This window comes from Stegastes partitus, unplaced genomic scaffold (genome assembly GCF_000690725.1).
Source record: "Stegastes partitus isolate 25-593 unplaced genomic scaffold, Stegastes_partitus-1.0.2 Scaffold53, whole genome shotgun sequence".
In the NCBI taxonomy this organism is placed as follows: Eukaryota; Metazoa; Chordata; class Actinopteri; family Pomacentridae; genus Stegastes; species Stegastes partitus.
The window spans coordinates 1,174,101-1,193,877 of record NW_007577784.1 but is presented as its reverse complement, the minus strand read 5'-3'; the positions used below and the strand labels follow the sequence as shown (position 1 = coordinate 1,193,877).

Here is a 19,777-nt window from a genome sequence, read left to right as displayed (position 1 = left end):
CAAACTAATTTCAATTGAACTTCATGTTCTGCAACAACAAAACTTGCGAGAGCACACAGTTTCTCACTCACCTGGCGACGCCCCCGTAGTCGAGGCCTTCTTCTCCAGGGAAGATGATCCAGAGCCTCCTTCGCAGATCCTGAGCGTTGTTGAAGCTCATTATCTAAAATAAGGAGAATGAAACAATAAACTGGTGGTGTGGTCACTGTATCACTGTACACAGAAGAATAACTCAGGATATTATAGCTTCTCTCAGGCTCTTAAGCACATTTGCAGAACCGCTGTTGCACTTTTCAACCCAGAAAACTGCAAACTTGTGCATGCAACAGGTTTGGAGTCAATTCACTGTGCCTCATTAGATGTTCACCTGTACTCCCTGCACTTTTTCTGTGTTATGCTGTGGTAACAGATGAACACAAGCCCTTCAAACTATACATGGGAACGATAATAAGAGATAATAAGGAGCTCCTACGTAGAATTTACACATTAATATTAATTCTCTATTCCCTCCAGATAAAACATGGATATACAGGACAATGTACATCTCCATCATTGATTTTTTTGTGTACACCAACATATTTAAATTATACATTTGAGTTCCACCCAACAAATGCACCACTGTAGCTAGAGGCAGAGTAGATAAAGCGCCATACCTTAATAGCAAACAACAACAACAACAGCTTGAGAGGAAAAGCTTCGGTGAGTCACTGTACCTGCTGGAATGAGTCCTCAAACAGGGTTTTTCTGGACACCGTGATCTTGATGTGTTGAGGCATTGACAGTTGCTGGAGAAAAAAAGGAAAAACGTCAGGAGGATTTAGCACCCAGTTAGTCATGGCAGGACACCTAGTGATTCATTTTTACGCTAAAGAGTCGCAGTCACTCCACCCCTGAAGACTGAATTATTACTGTCTGCATCTGTATTGACTGTACGATGTTTGGCTGATGTCTATAAAAGACTAAAACAAGCACGGACTGCGCTCTCCTCTACAGCACATGTACGACCAACACACACAGGTGTCATTAATCTACATATACAGTTGAAACCAGAAGTCAACATACACTGAATAAAAAGTGAGTGTATGTAAACTTCTGACTTTGAAGAAAGGAATTAAAAAAATTCTCTGTCTCGTTATTCTGGCATTTAGCAAATAGAAATGATTTTGATAATCCTAACTGGAAACGTTTAGTCTGATTTGACGTCAGACAGTGAGAAATAAAAGGTTATGTGTCCTTTTATACAGTGTACGTAAACTTCTGGTTTCAACTATAAATAAGTGAGTTTAGACATGGCTAATTTAATCACTTCAAAAAACAAATTTACCTGAAATAAACTTGATTTCTTGCATTATTATCACTGACATGACTCAAAGTAGATTGCGACGCAGCCCCATCAAGTACAGAATGACACAAATTTATCTTGCAAGATTATTATTATCGCACACGATGCCTGATTTGGGCGAGCTTGTACCACAAAAGTCAAAGATTGCAGTTTTTATTTTAAGCCTATCAGTGAAACGAGCAGCGACATGGCAAAAGCATGATTGCATGATCCCTCGCACATAATATGTAACCGCAAAAAAATAATAATACTGTAATTTCCAGACTATTGAGCGCACCTGCATATAAGCCGCACCAAAGAAAACCAGTTTTGTACATATACAGGCCACACTTGTCTATAAGCTGCAGGTGTCCATGAGAGATTTACACAGAAAGATTTTTTAAACTTTTAATTAAATGTGTACCGGTAACATACACAAATACGTAAATGCTTTTTTCCAAACAGTTCCTGTAACACAGCTGGTTAAAAAACTAAAACTACAGCAGCCTACCAGGAGAAGTCATTGATCGCTATCTTCATCTTCCTCCCGCACTAAAACCACTAAAGTCGTCTTCTTCAGTGTCCAAATTGAACAGCCTCAGAATTACTTCGTCACACACTTCCTCAGTCTCTCTTTCGTTGTCACTCTGACTTTTGTCTCGAGGCAAATTTGTAAAAATCGTAAAAATCCATAAATTAGGCGCACCATTGTTGAAGCCGTAGTGTTAAAAGCGTGTGAAAAAGGTAGCGGCTTATAGTCCGGAAATTACGGTAGTTCTTTCCTAATAAAGAATAAACTGAATCAGTCTACTGATGCAATGATGGGAAAGAAACATGATGCTCAAGAATAAGTAAATCCTGTCAAACTGTTTCCCGTCTTGAGTCTTACCTGGCACCAGAATCTGAAGTATTGTACTTTGGCTTTGAAGTCTCGAACGTAGGTGATCTGAGGTCCATTTTCACTGTGACAAAAAAACAGAGACAGACAAATGATTTAACATCTCAAAACATACTAAATGTTATTGTAAGATACTTGTGTGCTTGTATCATGAGCTTGTATTTGGTGCTTATGTCATCATGACGCCACGATCCTCGATGCAGATTTACTGGCAGGTGCGACTACACTCAAGTTAAAGCTGGCGTAACTACAAAAAGAGCAACAGCACAATAGCCTTTGTAAAGGTGTAAATATGTTGAGGACGCTTTAGTCAGACGCTGCTGCTGCTGCTGCTGCTGCTGCTGCTGTCAGTGTATTGTCGCATTCTTGTCCCGGTTCGCAAAACTGGTTTTCCGACCGCTGGAAACAAAGCAAGAGTAATTGATGCCGCGTCATGTCAGGGCGATGCGTCACAAGGTCTAAATATACCTGCTGAAACTGAACTCCCGAAACAACAGAGCTTCCTGCTGAGCTGCTACATCGTCAAATTTAACTAAAAATGAAAAAAAAAAATACTTGGAAAAAATGACCCATCAGCTTTAAGTAAGTATTTATGTCTGAGAAGCAGCTTTAGGAGTTAATTTATAACATTATGCCACAAACAGTAGATCTGGCTGGCAACACATGACGCTCACCTCATGTGTGGCTTGTAAAGGTGCTGAAAAGACTACGTACAGCCAGAAAGTTACTGACAAGAGAGTCCAGGCAACATGTAGTCAATGTACGAAGGAGTTCTTTTTCTTTTGAATTTAACCTTTCATGCATGTGCCCATTTCCACTGAAGTAAATGCTTCAGCCTGTTTTTAGTGACTTCCTAAACTCTCAGAATGCCTTTTAAAATCAGGAAACACGTCTGCATAGGTGTGTATCTAGTCTTCACATATCCTGACAACCGTTTCATACTCGACGAGTTTAAAGCGGATGAGCAGTGGTTCTTTTTTTTGTTTTTGTGCCGTTCAGCCTGACATTAGGTTGCCTGTCAGTGGAGCACCTGTTTTTGGATAATCGGACTCACTAGATGTAGGCTGCGTATGTCACTCCTCCCCTTCTGCTGTCTACGTATTAACAAAATTGTCTTCGCTACAGGAAACGACAGCCTACCCACAATAAAGGTTTGGGAACTATTTGGCTGGTCCAGTGAGGCAGTCCTGATGGTTTTTTCAGTAAATTAGTCATTTAATGACAGTTTTTGCCTCCCTGCATGTATATGTTTGACCAAAAACAATTCCCTCCCCACTATTTTGAGGGGGCATCGTTGCTACATCCTTGGTTTAGCTCCATTCAATATGACTGGTTTAAAAAAAAATAAAAAATACAAAAAAGTCAAAGCGATTTTCCCCTCGATAGCAAAATGACAACAAGGTTATTCTGTGCTGCACAATGGTCTAGTTGCTGGGAGGGCAAGATTGTGCCACATTGGTCTGTAAATATCCGATATAACCACTGACAGCAGGCTTTGCATTAGCTCCAATTAATGCAAAGACGTGGTAACACACTGCTTCCTCATCAGTTGTTGAGCATCGTCTTTAGTTAGCAAGCTTGCTTGTGTCTTACGAGAGTCCTAGAAGGCTGAAGATTTAAAGACAACGACATGATGGAAGACGTACAGTGAGGATTTTCCAGTGCGAGGGTCGATGTAGGTGGTGGTTCTCCTGTTGTGGTCGACAAAGTAAGGAATGCCATCAACGGTGAACCTCATCTCCCAGCCTTCTGGGAGCGGCTTCTCATTCAACAACCTGAAAAATGAGACCAAACGTTTGGTGACGGGCGGCTTTAGGAGAAGTGCAAAAAACAATACAGGAAAATAAGTTCATGATGTACAGCTGAAAGAAGTTTACACACACTGTATAAAAAGACATAACTTATTTATTTTTTCACTATTTGACATTAAATGTGACTAAACCCTTCCTGTTTTAGGTCAGTTAGGATTACCAAAATTATTTCTATTTGCTTATCCTAACTGGTTTTATGTCTTTTTATACAGTGTATGTAAACTTCTGGTTTCAACTGTGTACACATGTTCATCTGATAATGCCTGCAGGGAAATACACCATCACACACACAGACTAACCCTTGTGTTCGTGGGTCCTCCCACTGCGTTGACCGTGTTGGATGATGCACAAAGTAAACTCTGCCATTGCTGTCCGTTCTTTTCTCTGAAAAGACATCATAACAATCAGTCAATTATCAGGTTACCAGTCCAGTGCTTCACTTCAGTTTAGGGCGGCTACTTGTCAAGGATTAGGAATAGACTAATCAGATCCAGCATTTTTTAAAAATGATTTCTGCAGCGTGAACATAAGTAAACTGAGGCATTACGACAAAGTTTTATATTGGAGTTTATGTTATTGTCAATTTTTACACCACGGTTTTCTTCTTATTGCAAATTGTGCATCATCTCTTTGATTACTAATAATCTGCATATGATTTGAAAAGACTTCTAGTTTGTAGAAAGTCTATAATTTCCACCACCACCTCTTATTTCACAGAAACTTCAAATTCTACATACATTTACCTGCCACCATCAAAGTTAAAACCCATAAAGACTGTGTGTTTAACATGATACAGATAGGATGAAGCATTTTATACGGCATCGTAAAAAACAGCCAATAGGTCTGACAGGAAAACAATCAAATAGACTAAATCTGCAGAACTAAAGGAAGAAATTCTGTGACATTTTTCTGGTGCAAAGGAAAAAACTCCAGACCACAAGGGCTCCCGAATCTGAAGAGATTTCAGCTGCAACTTTGAATTTCTGCATGTGTCTGAAATCATTGTTGAAAACTAACAAACATTTTGGTTTACGTGTGTATTTAAACCGAAATGCTCTGATGATCTCACCCCATCCATGTGGCAGAGGTCCGAGAGGATCAAACTCCTTGTTCTGAGTGACGGAGACCTGGTCTTGTAGCTACACAGGAGAAAAACAGAATTAATAGGAATCAAAAAGCACCTGAAGAACAGCGACGTTAGCTGCATTTGTAAATGCACGAGGTATAACAGGTGAACTGGATATGAGGGCAGGAAGAATAAGTTAGATTGTAAAGGCCCGATACTTCCTTGTCTCACATGTCCCTACAGCTTAAAATGCCTCAAAGATGGTTTGTTCTGAAAACCAATGAGCTGCTGCTTTCTGCGTTTGCGATTGACGGCGTGACACAAAACAGCAGATTACACAGCTGCTGACACCGAGAGACCAGGACCTTTCTACTACTTCTAACTTTCTCTCTGGATTTGCAGCACAGTCGTTGTTTTTGCCTTATGGGTCATTTCATGCCAACTCAGCGAGGGCCTCCAAGTTGAGGTCGTGGATTTTCTTGAAATAAATAACGCAAATCTTCTACCCAAACTACGGAATCTTGCAAAATCCTACAAATCTACTTAACATACTTTTTGAGTTATGAGTTAAAAAAAAAAAAAAAAAAAAAAGCCCTCTGTGTTAATTTTTATAACATCAGTGATTCTTTTAAAGCCTCACCAATAACTGATTAAAATTTTTTTTTTTTTTTACTGAATATCCCAGAAACCTTGTGTTCATGTCAATAGCTTATGCAGTTTTTGTTTTTTCTTAACAGAAATTAAAATAAAAAAAATCTATAATTTATCATCAAAATGAAAAATCTCTCCACTAATATTCACTCAATTCCAACCAAATTTTAGTTGTGGGTAGAAACAACTTAGTTTTGTCATATTAAAATGTTATTTGGTGCTGCATCTTAGATTGACTGCCACAGGTCTTCCTGAAATTTGCTTTGGAGCTGGAAAATCCCCCTTTTGGGATATTTTAGCAGTATTTTTTGTCAGGAAGGATCGTTTTTTATTTCTTAAAATTTTCTTAAGGGAATGTCTTCATATCCATTGAAAACATGTTAAAAATTTAAAGATGTGATTCTGAGATCGGGCTGACTTGACCTGGAACGACTCTTATGTGTACGGTGAGTTTGTCAGACAACGCTGAAGTTATAAAATCAGAGGGTAAGCAGTACACACATCACAGAGCTCCGACCTGTGGGCATAGGATAAGATAAGATAACCCTTTATTAGTCCCACATTTGCAGCGTTACAGCAATACCATTAAAGCTAATGGTAGCATTAGCTGAATTAGTCATGCAATATGCTAACACTGAGGATTTTCCAATTGTTTGCATGACATTACCATCATAAACAAAATTAATCCACTGGGCCTTTAGTTCCTCAGATGCTTGTGTTTGCTCTCGCCGTCAGCAGAACATTTGGAGTGCTTTGCCTGTGGCTAGAACACTTTAGAGTTAGCAGAAGCAGCTCTAGAAAGTAAATAAACCTGATGAACTGAGAGACAGCTGCTCATTCTGAACGGTTTACCGGGAAGCAGCGGGAAGGGAGGGGGCAGAGTTACGCAAAGTTTAAGCCAGACGACTGTTGGTTAGTTAGGTGTGATGCAGCACCTGAGTCAAATTCTTAGAAACTATCTAGCTGCGGGGGACTTGAGGAATGGTATGTAAGTTTATGACAACACGACAACAATGGATTTTCACTGTAGGGGACCTTTAAAGCGGCTCAACACGTTTGTCATTAGCAGCCACTTCTTAGAAATAAACATTTTTTACAAACTGCATTTCTAATTTAAGCCATGCACTTGATCTGAGCACCAGTAGCTGGATTATAGAACGCAGATATAGAAACGTGTCAGCAAAGATGAGATCACCACATGACGTCAGATGATTAAAAAAAAAAAGAAAATCTCACCCCGAATATGAACCTCTGGTTGAACTGCTGCATGGCGCCCTGCAGCTGGCTGCGCTGGTGCTGCCACTGCTCATAGTTACGCACCGTCTCCATGGTCGGACGCTGCCATGTGGTGGTCCGCGTGATGTGATCCACGAAGTAGACCCGTCCCATCTGGTCAACACGGCGTTCCCAGCTGAAGACGATGAGACAAAGAATACGAGTGACTCCTTCTGGACTGGCTAACAACTAAAGCATCTCAGAGTTATGCACTATTTACACCAATTAACATCTGAAACCCCAAAACCAGCCCAAAGTACACCATTTATGAGAGGCAGAAGATGGAAGAACAGAAACAATAGTCAACTTTTCAACTTTCTGACAGTCCTTGAACTACTCATCTGTGGAGCGCAGTTCAGTCAGGATGATTCATCAAATCATGATATCACATTAAAATATTTTTATATGCCTAAAATAAATGTTTGAATTAGCCAGATTCTGTACAAACCTAAAAAATTCTGTTGTGACTCAACCAACAATGTGTGTCCAAAAAAAAAAAATAGGCTGAACTTGACTGAGTTGACCATGTTTACAAAGAACACACAAATGTGAGTAGTAAAATATCTATGGCATGTAGAGTGACAATTTTTTTCCTAATGTTAGTAACACCTATCGGCACCAATAATGTTGGACCTGCTAATTCAAGTTTATTTGTTTTCTTTTTAATACAAAAAAAAAAAAAATCTAAGAAAATTAATTTTTATTGTAGCTTTTTAAAAACATAATTTATGGCATGTTGAGTGCAGCTTCCATAGAGGTGCAGGACTTGATGGAATGAAGCCAACTTCTTGAGTGTTTAAACAGTTACCACTTAAATGCAATGCTATCTTTCTCCAATGGTTTGATCAGTTTGTTCTGATAATGATCACGTGCAGAACACGCTTTGCCAATTAAGTGAATTGTGTGACAAAACATCCAAGTTGTTGAAAAAGGAACAGCAATACATCATGATGCCAAAACAGAAGCTGAACCAGTATCTACTATTTTACAGGAAAAGATTTTTTTTTACCCGGGGGGCAGTGGTTCTGGGCGCTCCCACGTTGTTCTCTTTTCGACATGATCGACGAAATACACCCTGCCGTTCTGATCCACCCTCTGCTCCCATCTAGATAAAACGACAACAATAAAGTGGAGGACATTAGGTAATGGTGCACGTGGAGCCATTTGGGTCCTTGTGCAGATTTATAACAGCTATTACAACGTGAGTCATCCGGCTACAATAGCAGCAAAAATTGCTAGCGAAGGTCAGCGTTGTCACAGTGCTGACAATAAAACAGCTCAAAAGCGATATTTAGGGAATTACAGCCTGAATGAAACCAAGAAAAAAAAAGACCAGAACAAAAAGACAGTAATGATCATGGAGCATGGTCGCCAAGTGACAAACATGTAATCACAGTTCAGAAACAGAAAAACAAGAAGTATGTCAAGTGTCAAAACATTTCCTGACCCTCGCATTTATCACTTATGCCTGTGCACTGATTTCTATTGTCTTCCTACATCCCTCTGCTTTTAATTTGCACATTTTCAGAACAGGAATGAAGCCCAATAAATGTAGCCTCACTGCTGTATTTTTGGGGGTAAATTATGGCTGCTCAATTTCTTTTTAATACTCGAATCCCCCTCTGAATAATTAATCAGTTTCTTTCTTTTTTTTTTTTCAAACACTCTCTCCCTGCTTCTTATTCTGCAACAAGACCTATAATCAGCTGTTTGGCGTGGGCACTGCAGCACTGTTATCGCTCAGCATGGTACGGAGAGGTCAGACAATACTTGCCACCGTTTCACCTTCATGAAAATAAACTTGCACTTGTTTGGATGATTCTTCAACGAAAACCTCCCTCAGCTCCTCTGCAACGATTACAAAATGAGATCTCACCCAGGGGGCAGAGGTCCGGTTGTGACTGCGGGGACTCTGGGAGCGACGGCAGGCGTGGCGCTGCTGGTCGGCTGTCTGGTCGCTGCAGCTCCACAGCCAGCGGCCAACGTGGAGCTTCTGTCTGAACCCGCTGACGGACTTGATTCTGGGGCCGACGCAGATCCTGAAGCCGCCGTTCGCACCGGTGTGTCGGCGCCTGACTGACCGTCACTGCTGTCTGCTGGAGCAGAGCCGTTGCTGGAAGACGCTGAGGAAAGATTCAGACATGACAGAGCTTATCGAAGAGCCTCGGACCAGGACAGCTGCAATTACAGATTTGAGAAAATGTGAGGAACACACATAAAAAGAACAACGACTTATTTTGTTTAGGCAGGCTAGCGCTGAATTTTTCTCATCAGTCTCATTATTTGTGCATTCCTCAGTGTTGTCTTGTGTGATTATAGCCAGTAAACCGGTTGTACTAATAGTGTCTTTCAGAGTGTGCCGAGTTTTGGGCCCAACCCCCAATTTACCCTCAGGGTAAATGTTTGGCATTGATATGATTGTACACAAATACACAGGAAGAAGTGCATCTGATCTTTGTTTCCCTCTTTTGTTTTGGTTTAAAAGTGTTTACAGCAAATCAGATCAGACGTCCTTCGGTAAATATCTGACCTGGTGAAGAGGTGGGTCTGCGGGGGGTTGGAGGTGGAGGTCTGGAGGGCCTGGGTGGTCGGAGAGGCCTCAGCCCCCCTGATGACACCGAAGGAGACCCGGTGCTGTTCGCTGCCCTGCGCCCGCTGGGAGACGACCGGTGCTCTACGCTGTCCACAGCCGGAGAGCTGTCTCGACTGTGCCTGTGAGGAAGGAGGACAGATCTCCATAAACAAGCCGGGCAAAAGTAAAAATGTGACACTAGTGGAATGAGACTGAAGAAGGGAACTAGAACTGTACCTGATGGGCTGATCCCCATTAGGCTGTGACTCCCCGTTTGACGTACCTCGAGGAAAAGCACAAAACATTAATGAGTCAGACAGTAACACAGCTTTTCAAACTTACAAAAAAAAAAAGCTGACATGAATAAAAATGGTTTGCCTGTTTATGGACATGATTCAAACAGAGCTAAAAGTCATTTGGAAAGAACTACATTTTACAAGTTAGATAACAAATACACTTAAAATACAAAACAGAGTTCACACGGACAGCATGCTGACTGAACACTGGTGGCGCTGTGACTCACTGTGATGGTCGGCCTCGGCCATGGCAAACATCTCGGGGTCGACGGTCATGCCGTCCAGGCAGACGGACAGATCTCCCACCACGTCTGACTGGTCTCTGTCTGCACACAGCTGTAAGGTCTGCACCACCTCAGAGACTACAATGAAGCAACACACTATGGTCAGAGGAAGACAAAAGCATTCGAAGTGCATTTCCCACTACTCATTCGGTCAATCAATGAGATTATGCGTGCATCAAATGCTATCAAAGTTTAACCCCCAACATTCAGTGGCATTGCAGCTTTTGCCACCAGTTGCCTAAAAAACATCACATGCTAGAAACTTGGGGATAACACAAAACAGCACAACTGCACAATAATGCCTACAGTCTTTTACTTGGCGTAAAAAGCAATTACTTTAAATTAAGACAGTTTATCAAAATAAATGAGAAGACAACACAGATAACTCCAGTGATCCTGATCAGCCTGAATATTGTTCTTGCGAGACAAAAAAATCAAGGGCTCATTTGTAATAATTACAAAACACCAGTAATCTGAATTGAACAGTCACTGGGATCAGTGTGTATTTTCCTGCTCTGACATGTGATCTGTACACAGGGTTCTCCAACTGGACAAGGTCCACACATAAAAACTGACCAGGCAGGGGCCTGAATGGTGTCTTTATGACAAACAAACCAAAGTTAAACAGCCCAAAAATCAGCCAGGGGGTGACAAAAAAAACAGCAGCCGTGTTGGAAATGCTAAGTGGAGCCCCCAGCTGATTTTATTATTTTCGGAGGAAAACTTTGATAGCCACATCTGTGCTTTGAAGCACATTTTAGGTTTGCTTGATTCTTTATAGACATCCTGACAACCTCACACAGCGGAACTAAGATCATTTTGTTGCGTGCCAACAGATAAGTCTTTGCCAAAACCTGTCGTGGGCAGGAAGAGATGTGGTTTAAAGTTCTTGGCAGCTACAACAGCAGTCTGAAACAAATGAAAGACGAGCAGACAAAAGGTCCACCCTCAGAAACTCTAATCAACAGGGAAATAAACCCCCACACTAGTTCATAAACCGAAACATGTAGGATCCAAGATGTCATTAAAACTAAATAAAATCCTACTCCATTACAATAAAGATCATATCATACAGCCAAATGTTTGGATTCAGTCTTACATGGCACTGATCTACCTACTGATAGACACCATTTTATGATGACGATTTTACAATCTGACACACCACCATGGCTTTGGAGGCATCTGAGATTAACCCTCTGAGCCTCAAGCAGTTTGTGGGCCAAGTTATAATCTCAGATATTTTACTGCTTACATTATGAATTGCTTTCCATACTAATGTACTTTTTGCTCCTTCCAACAATTTTCTCTGTTTTTTACAGTTTCTGGCTTAGATGAAGACGTAACATAACTGACTCCACACAGAAAGATCTCGGGTGTCCTCACCGCGACGCAAACCGCAAGGCAATGAACCACGAGCCACCTTGCAGCCTTTATCTCAACCAATTCAATTCAAATAACTTTATTTATCTCCTGGGGGTAATTCAAAAGCTCACTGAGTATTTAATGTGCAGACATCAAAAAAATAAACACAATAGAAAATAAAAGACAAAATGAACAAACAGATTCATAAAATCACCAAGGACGAACTTTGGAGAGTCAGGGGACATGAGTTCCAGTCTGTTAAGCACAGTCATGATGTGATCTGAAGCTGCAGCTGGATTTTACCAAAAGGATTTTACTCACGAAGTATATATATTTTTGGGCAGGAGAAATATATCTTTTGCCCACACTGCTGGTCACCATATATTTCTAATAAAGTTTGGTGCCATCTAGGACATCAGGGACCAGTTTAATGAAGGAAATATGTCAGAGAGTTGTGTGCGTCTCACACACTCACTTTTCATGTCGTTGGACTTGAGCGTGTCGCTGACGTCCAGCGTGGCCATGCCGAGCAGCACGTCGGACTTCAGCGTCTGGTGGCTCCACACACGAAACACCAGTTTGCTGAATGGAGTCACGATCCTGGTAAAAACAGACAGTTCAGCTGAAAACCTGTGGCGCATTTGGACTTTAGATGGAAAAAAAAAAAAAAGGTTCTTGCTTTTGTCCGTCGAGGATCTGATACCAGATCCACCGCTGTCGAGACTTCACCAATGATTTACCGATCAGCTTTGAAAGTCAGCAACTTTTGAGTGAGAACAACTTCTTCTTTGTCATTTTATCACCTTTTCTTTGAATTTCTTTCATGGAGCTCACTGCTAACCTCCAGCTTTACATGCACATTGAATAAAGGCAACAAGAATGAGTAATTACACGGTAAAAACCACAATCATGTATTGCTGATAATTCCCAACATTACAACTGATTGTGTGCCATTTAGCTGGCAAAAAAAAAGTGAAAGCAACTGTGCTTGTGTGAGCACCAAGTCTTTGTGTTGAAAGCAAACCACAGACAATAAAGTTCAGAAGCTATTCAGGGACAGTGAGTGTCTATAACCATCACTATGACAGTTGTTTAGCTAGCACCATCAGTGCCCCCAGGAAAAGAAACCGTGGATACTCGGCCTCTGGTCGGGTTACATCCCATAGTAAACACTTGTTATATAACAACCCTGCCCCCGTGGGGTCTGAAGGAAACCGTCGGAGAACTCTATATTAAGAAGGTCACTGTGCACAGCAGGCAATCCTGGACAGGCTAAAATTAAGAGAACATCAGATGTGTGAATGTTGGACAGCGAGACGTTAAATGGAACTCGGAATGTACAGAGTATGTTTGGAAACAAGATTCCTGTAAATGTACCGAACACAATCTCTCACTGCTGTTTGAGATTCTATCTGGAAGCAGAAGTCTATTCTAAACACACTCTCATCTGTTTTTTATATTTTCTTTACACTGCTCACATGCTGTTATCCTGCACTCATGAGAGGAAATCCAAGACTCATTCAGACAGATCCGATATCACACCAGCACAATGTAACACCATTTTTTAAAGGAAGTCTCGTTCTGTTTTCCTTTACGAGAAACTTGTTCAAGGTCTGGACAGTTTTCAGGGGAAATTATGATGTGCAACGCCAAATAGTGCAGTCAGCAGTAATTTTTCATGATACGCTTCTTCCTCAAAGCCAAAACCCAAATTACGACACTGTTTTTAATAATTACTTTGTTCGAACTCAGGGGAATACAACCACCAAATGAGTGAACAATGGAGTGCAGCACAGCCACTGATCACTATGTGCTGTGGGCTTTGGCATGCTTTCCTTATACGGTATGAATGTGAAATACGACAGTACTCTCAACAAGCAGCTTAAAGCTCACATTAAACAACAACCTTCCAAATGTTTCTTACACTTCCTCAATAGCAGTAGGTCGTTTTAGACGCCTCTTTATTTAACAAGTGATACACATTTTAGTTATATTCCTAGACGTAAAACCTTCATTCAAATGTGCACACTCGTAAAAATTTGTGCTGGAGTCATCCTTGTAAATAGCAATTGTGAGAGCTCTTGTAAATAACAGAGCAGTTTTGAGTTCCCTAAAACACCACACTGGTGACATTTAACGCATTAGGATGAGTAATAAGTAGGCGAAGGTGAACAAATTGACCACAAGGTGTTTTCTGGGATATTCAAGTGTAAGATTTCACTCACAAATCCAAATCTTAGCAATTTAAATACTGGTAATATTCTACACTTGCTGTGAGTAAAATCTCTTCTATGAGTGAGAGCAGCAACAGTTACGTTCTGAATGTCACAACTACGATCCAGTATCATATGCGTCTAGCTGTCGTGGCGTGACTTTGACTCACACAGTGAGCGGCTGCTTCCATTTGGGGCTGTGCGTGTTGTTGCATTTTTCTGTTTTCTTGGACTGGCCGTCGACTGTCACTTCCACATAGGGACTGGGACCGAACCAGTTTTTCTTGTTTTCCTTCAGTTTTGCCGATAGCACTGAAAAGGAAGAAGAGACCGTATGACGCAGAGTCAGATGCAGCAAACACAAGTAAATAAAAGAACATAATGGCAGTAAAAAATGGGGCTTTTAAAACGTACTTTGCTAACAATGCAGGACATTTTCATTCTAATATCCACCGTAAGCTTCCCTCATTACATTAATAGATTAAGGAATCTTTGTCTGTCAATGTGTCTGTCACTTTTCAACAACCATTCATTCATTCGACCTGCTTCAAATTTGGCAGGTGTATCACTGGGGACCTGAGGAAGTGCACTGTCAACTTTAAATACGTTTAGATAAGTGGTGGCCATTTTCGGAGCCCGTGGACGAAGCCTAAGTCTCCCCTGTTGTTGAGCAACGTCATCAAATGCTGACGATTCTAGTAGAAATATCTGTCTGTGTGTGTGAGATCAAGACATGATTAAAAAGACGCAGAAATGTGGTTGAAGTTTTTTTTCACAGCAGACACTTTAGCGTATTACAGCAGAAAAAGCACAGATGTTACCAACAGCAATTAGCCTGAAAATGAAGCATGTTTCACTTTATTATTCACACCTGTTCTTTCCCTTAAGTGACAAAGCAAAAAGTAAAAGAGGTCAACCTGATGTTTTTTGTTCTTTAACATCTGTCCACTCGGATAAAGGGCGAAGACTCACCAATGATTTGCAGCTGTGCTTTCATAGGGTAACCATTCGAAGTGCCCGACTTGGTGACTCCACTGGCCATGACATAGGGCTGGGATGAAAGCCTGCAGCACAGACGACACATCATTAGGTTGATGACGGATCGGTTTCCCACTGCTGCAAATGTGCAGCATACAGATGAGATCATTTCGATGAAGTATATTTAGACCACTATCTGTCACACTTGCAAAAAAACCACATCCAACTATTAAAAATATATATATATATATAGTATCCCCCTATGTAAATAACTATATGTTTCATCTCAAAGCTCGCTACTGCTTACAGTAAACAGGCAAAGAAAATCATTGCTTTAAGCGCATGCAGGTGTCAATAACCATTGGTTTTCCATTAGATAATAGAGTTACAGGGGAATTGCTGGGTTTCTCTCTATGATACTCTACGGTCTTACCTTGCTATGCAAAGCGCCATGAGATGATATATGATTTAAACTGAATCAAATATGGTGTAACACTCAGAAGCACGATATTGCCCGCACAGCAAGGCCCTCTGACAAGCTTTCAGAAGGTATAAAAAATCAATACATCTCCAATTGCTCTGAAACACAATTGTAATCCAACTGCAACTGAAAAACAAGAAATGCAGTTAAAACTCCAGTTTCAACAAGGTCAAAGTCAGCACACCGAGCCTTAATAATACAACACGTAGTCCTCCGCTACAGTGAGTAAAGCCACGGAAATACGTTTCCTTTGGAGGTTATATGTTCTTCCTGTAAATCCCTTTGGACAAAAGCATCAGCCATAATAATGGAATTCATCCAGAGTATCACATTTAATCGTCAGAGTCTACATATAGAAATTACATCTCCTTCCTGGAACATTATCCCTAACACTGAACAGTAACATCACCTTTAAACACGTGCATTCAACATGGCAACAGAGACGAGATTGACTGTCAACTCAAAACATATATAAGGTGCATCAAGTCAAACAAAAGCGGTATTTTGTGAGAGTTATTTGTCAGAAGTTGCGCCATCATGATAGGTAACAATAAGGGCACATTAAAGAGAAAAAGGCCACGTCTGCAGTTGTGAAATGCTCCTTGTGTCTAGTGTCTTGAATTTCACATTGACTTCTAAATAACGTTCCTAAGCCGAGAGCCGAATACCTGCAAAGAGCCACGAAACACAACTGAATGCATTAAGGTTGCACCTAGACCTGGATTTCCACACATCCATCCGTTATTATGTAGGTATACGTGCTTTCTGTGTTGGTAAAACAATTCATCAACTGTGGCTCTACTTGTCTTCGTGATTAACTACCTTTCTTCAGCTGCCTTTCTGCAACCTCCCTACAAAAAGGACCATAAATTAGCTGCTAACCAAACACTTGGTAAACAGTGACAACTGACACGGCTGATCTACCTTCACAGATCAACACTGAGGGACAAAAATGATGAAGAACTTCTATCTTTTCTGTGTTAGACTGTCCTTTTATAATTTTGCACACTGTACTTCTACACTATAGATTTCTTTTTTTGCACTGCATATTTTATATACTGTATGTTTTGCACATTAAAAATAAGACCTTGCTCTAAGTCTTCAGTACTCTGAAGTACGACTGTGGAGAATAGTTGTGCCGGATATGTTTGAGGTTGAGTGTTAGATGTGGGTTTAAGATTGTGCGATTGTGATTTCTGTGACAGCGACAATGTCTTTAGGAAACATTATTGTACTGGCAGCTGTAGAAAATAAAGCCCTATAGTTCTGACACAAACACATGATGTTTATGCTTTCAGTTTTCATTTTTGAACTAATCTCTTCCACAGTAGCTGTGATCCAAGTCTCATTCAAAGAAACACTGAAAACTGCATGAATACATTTTAGGGATATTGTTCTGTTTAAAAAAAAAGAAAAGAAAAAAGTGAGCACCACCTACATATTGCTTGCTCTAAAGTGTGCCGACACATATAAACTCACCACTTACAACTGTGCCAGGTAAAGTGAAAGGGAACATGCAAGACTGGCACCGGAATCAGATCCTATGATCACTTCTTGAATCTGGTTCGTAACCTCAATGCGTCACTGAATAATGTATGTTCCTCAGTCTATCTCTTCCAGTATGCACATGGCAGAGAAGGAAAAAGTGAGCAGCTCCTGGGTAAACTTTCACTGTGGCTACTGCTTTGGTCTTGGTCAATAATTCATTGCAACTGCTGACTTAGCAGCCGGGCGGCAGGCCGACTGTGTTTTGTAGAGGGAGCATTTGCTGAATATTAAACTTGACAATGACCTGCCTTGGATTAGAGTTTTTAAAACCAGCTAAATAACATCACAGACAGGCCGGCAAATTTCATCTGGGCATTTCTAAGTTGACTTTGAGCTCAGATTGCTCCATCTCCTATTGCTACAGAGTTCTGATAGACGGATGAACAGCCCACTTTGAGACCGCAAAAGATCTCAAAATGGTTTAACTACACTCAATTTGTAGTTATCGAGACTACTACTACCTCGGCGTTGTTACTCAGACACACATTGTTTACACCATGCATATCACCAACACATACCTATCTGATGACCAACATAGTACATAACAATATAGAGGGACAAACAGGTTCGCTCGTTCTATTTTATTCTTCAAGGAAACCACACTGAAGAACCTGCTCAGTGAGAGTTAATTTAGTCATAAACATAAAACCATCAAAGAATTCCATGAATCTCTGGATGTGCGTGTGCATTTCACATATCTCGACAACCGTTTGTGTTATCCACTTTAAAATTGGTGGGGGTGCTGCTGGAGATGCAAATGCAATGCTGAGTTTGAAGCTGATTAAATGAGTGAGGGATTGGGTTTTTTGGGGGGGGTGGGGGGTCTTTTTGGGATCCTCAGCCTGGTCGTTGTCTAGATTCACGACTGTGTTTGTGTGCAATGACAATAAAGAAAGTCTACGTCTGTCTGTGGGTTCAGGGCCTGTTGCTTGGCAGCATAATCAACGGCAAATGTACACATGCTGTTTGTGGGTGCCGCACTACTTCAGGTAATCCTTGATGAATTACTGAAAATGCAATGTCTACAGTGACAAAAACTTAACACAACAGAAGAGTCACCTAAGAAAACAGCAGCAGTTCTGTCACCTGACGACTGAACAGTGAATAAGTGGTGCCCTCACCTGCCACCGTTACTCTCGACGGACACTAACACAACTAACTTTGCTTATTTTCTCATGACTGCAAAATGTCAACTTCCTGTTTTTTCATAACTTCCAATAAGGATTACTTTCACAGTTGATTGTTTCTCCACTAACTGATTAGTTGCTGGGTTCATGAGATGTCAGAGAAATAGTGAAACACGTCAATTAGTGTTTCACAAAGGCCGAGATGGCGTCTTTTTGTCCACAACCCTAAGATTTTCATTTACTGTTCTTGAGGAGGAACGAAACTTGAAAATATTCTCAATTAACAAGTTGAAATCTGTGAATTTTGGCTCTTTTCCCCTTAAAAACGTACTCAACCTCATCCATTTTCAAAATTGTTAACGACTGATGATTAATGGTTGCAGCTCTGCTTGCAGTTATCGAAGCAGACACAAGTATGCAGTGGGAGCAGCTGCTGGTAGAGGACACTGGAGAGCAGGAAACATGAGCCATTATCTCAATAATGACGTTTGACAGGTGCTGTCAGGTTGCCAGATATTCAATCATTAAAGTAAAAAAAAAAAAAAAACGCTCAAAATTTATTTCAACCACTTTACTGACATGAACAATCCCTAGCTTGATTTTTAATATACATCTTAGTTATTCCTGTTTAGCTGGTTGTTGTATTGAATATGTCGTATTGAGGAGTGGCTCCATTCTTAAAGTCTCTAAACTTATATTGTCCTGTGAGATATAAAATAGATTCACTTCTCTCTGCACACAATTACACACAGTTAAGGACAAACGACGCATTCTCCCTCTATGCTCCTCTCTATTTGCATGCTAAGCTAACAAACGCTGATAAGATTACATAATTTAATCTAACTGGGAATGGTTAAGGAGCTAACGCTAACTCAGTTAGCCGCGCTGCCAGGAACAGTATGTCCCGCTGAGCCAACAAACACCCCAAACACTGTGTAGCTATATTTGCAGTCGCGGTGTGGACGCCGGAGTTGCTGAGTACGTGTTGAATGTCAGCTGAGCCACCAGGTCTGACAGCCCGCTGCCGTCCCAGCCCCGGCTAACGGCTAGCCTGCTAGCTGGTGTCATCATCATGGCTGGCTGGGAATCCAAAAGTCCAACGGCTACGAAAAAAACAAACCCCACCGACGGGAAATCTACCAGCGTGCCCCCTCTGTCACTTACCCGGATCCGAGGAGAAGCTGTAGAACCGAGGCAGTGGCGCTGCGGCGTCCTTCCGGCCCCTCGCTCCGCAGGATGTTTGGGTTTCAGTCCGGGTTTCACTTCAAGGAAGAAGAAACTTCCACCATCTTCGTAAGCTCGCGTCACGTGACCGAAACAAGGTGGGGCGCGTGCGACTCCCCCCTCTGCGCTGTGATTGGCCCAGAGTTGGAGCACGACGGACCAACGGGAGGCCGGTAAACACGCTGATGCGTTCAAGGTCCTGGCAGCCTTGTACCGCCAAGCCAATATGGTAATTGTAAAAGAGATAATTTATTTTGTTTGATGCATAAAACCCATCCATAAATCATGTTAAGCACAGTCTAGTCTTCAAATATAAACAACATACAATAGTTTTGCCGATAATTATAAATGTCATGCCTGATTACACTATAAATTGAGATATGTCCACAGAAACATACCTATGCATGGTTATGAAATTAAGTGTATCTGCATGGTGTGACTGTCTAACCAGCACAAAAGTGGATCAAAACATATAAGTAATAATCCGTTTTTGGCAGACAATAACATAAACAAAACTCCTTCAGAACCCCAGCATCGCCAACTTGTATACAACTCCTGACATTCACTTTCAACACACTGAACAAAATATAGAATGCTGCCTTCTCATCTTTCACTCTGTTAAACAGCAGCAGAATCCATACGGTCGCCACACTTAACAGAGCTGCTGAGT

The 19,777-nt window shown here is 41.1% G+C and overlaps 1 protein-coding gene across 1 annotated transcript; it reads right to left on the bottom strand.

Moving 5' to 3' along the window:
* Positions 1–67: 67 nt before the first annotated feature.
* On the bottom strand, positions 68–19,197 carry LOC103352826 (E3 ubiquitin-protein ligase Itchy-like). Its single transcript, XM_008275497.1, has 16 exons — positions 19,048–19,197; positions 14,722–14,813; positions 13,920–14,061; positions 12,012–12,136; positions 10,118–10,252; positions 9,832–9,877; positions 9,553–9,734; positions 8,899–9,145; positions 8,032–8,127; positions 6,984–7,158; positions 5,100–5,169; positions 4,330–4,414; positions 3,866–3,994; positions 2,211–2,283; positions 714–785; positions 68–163 (listed from the first exon to the last, which is right to left on the bottom strand). The coding sequence occupies exons 2-16, from the start codon at positions 14,789–14,791 to the stop codon at positions 68–70; spliced, it is 1,743 nt and encodes a 580-aa protein (XP_008273719.1). The 5' UTR covers positions 14,792–14,813; positions 19,048–19,197.
* Positions 19,198–19,777: the final 580 nt, after the last annotated feature.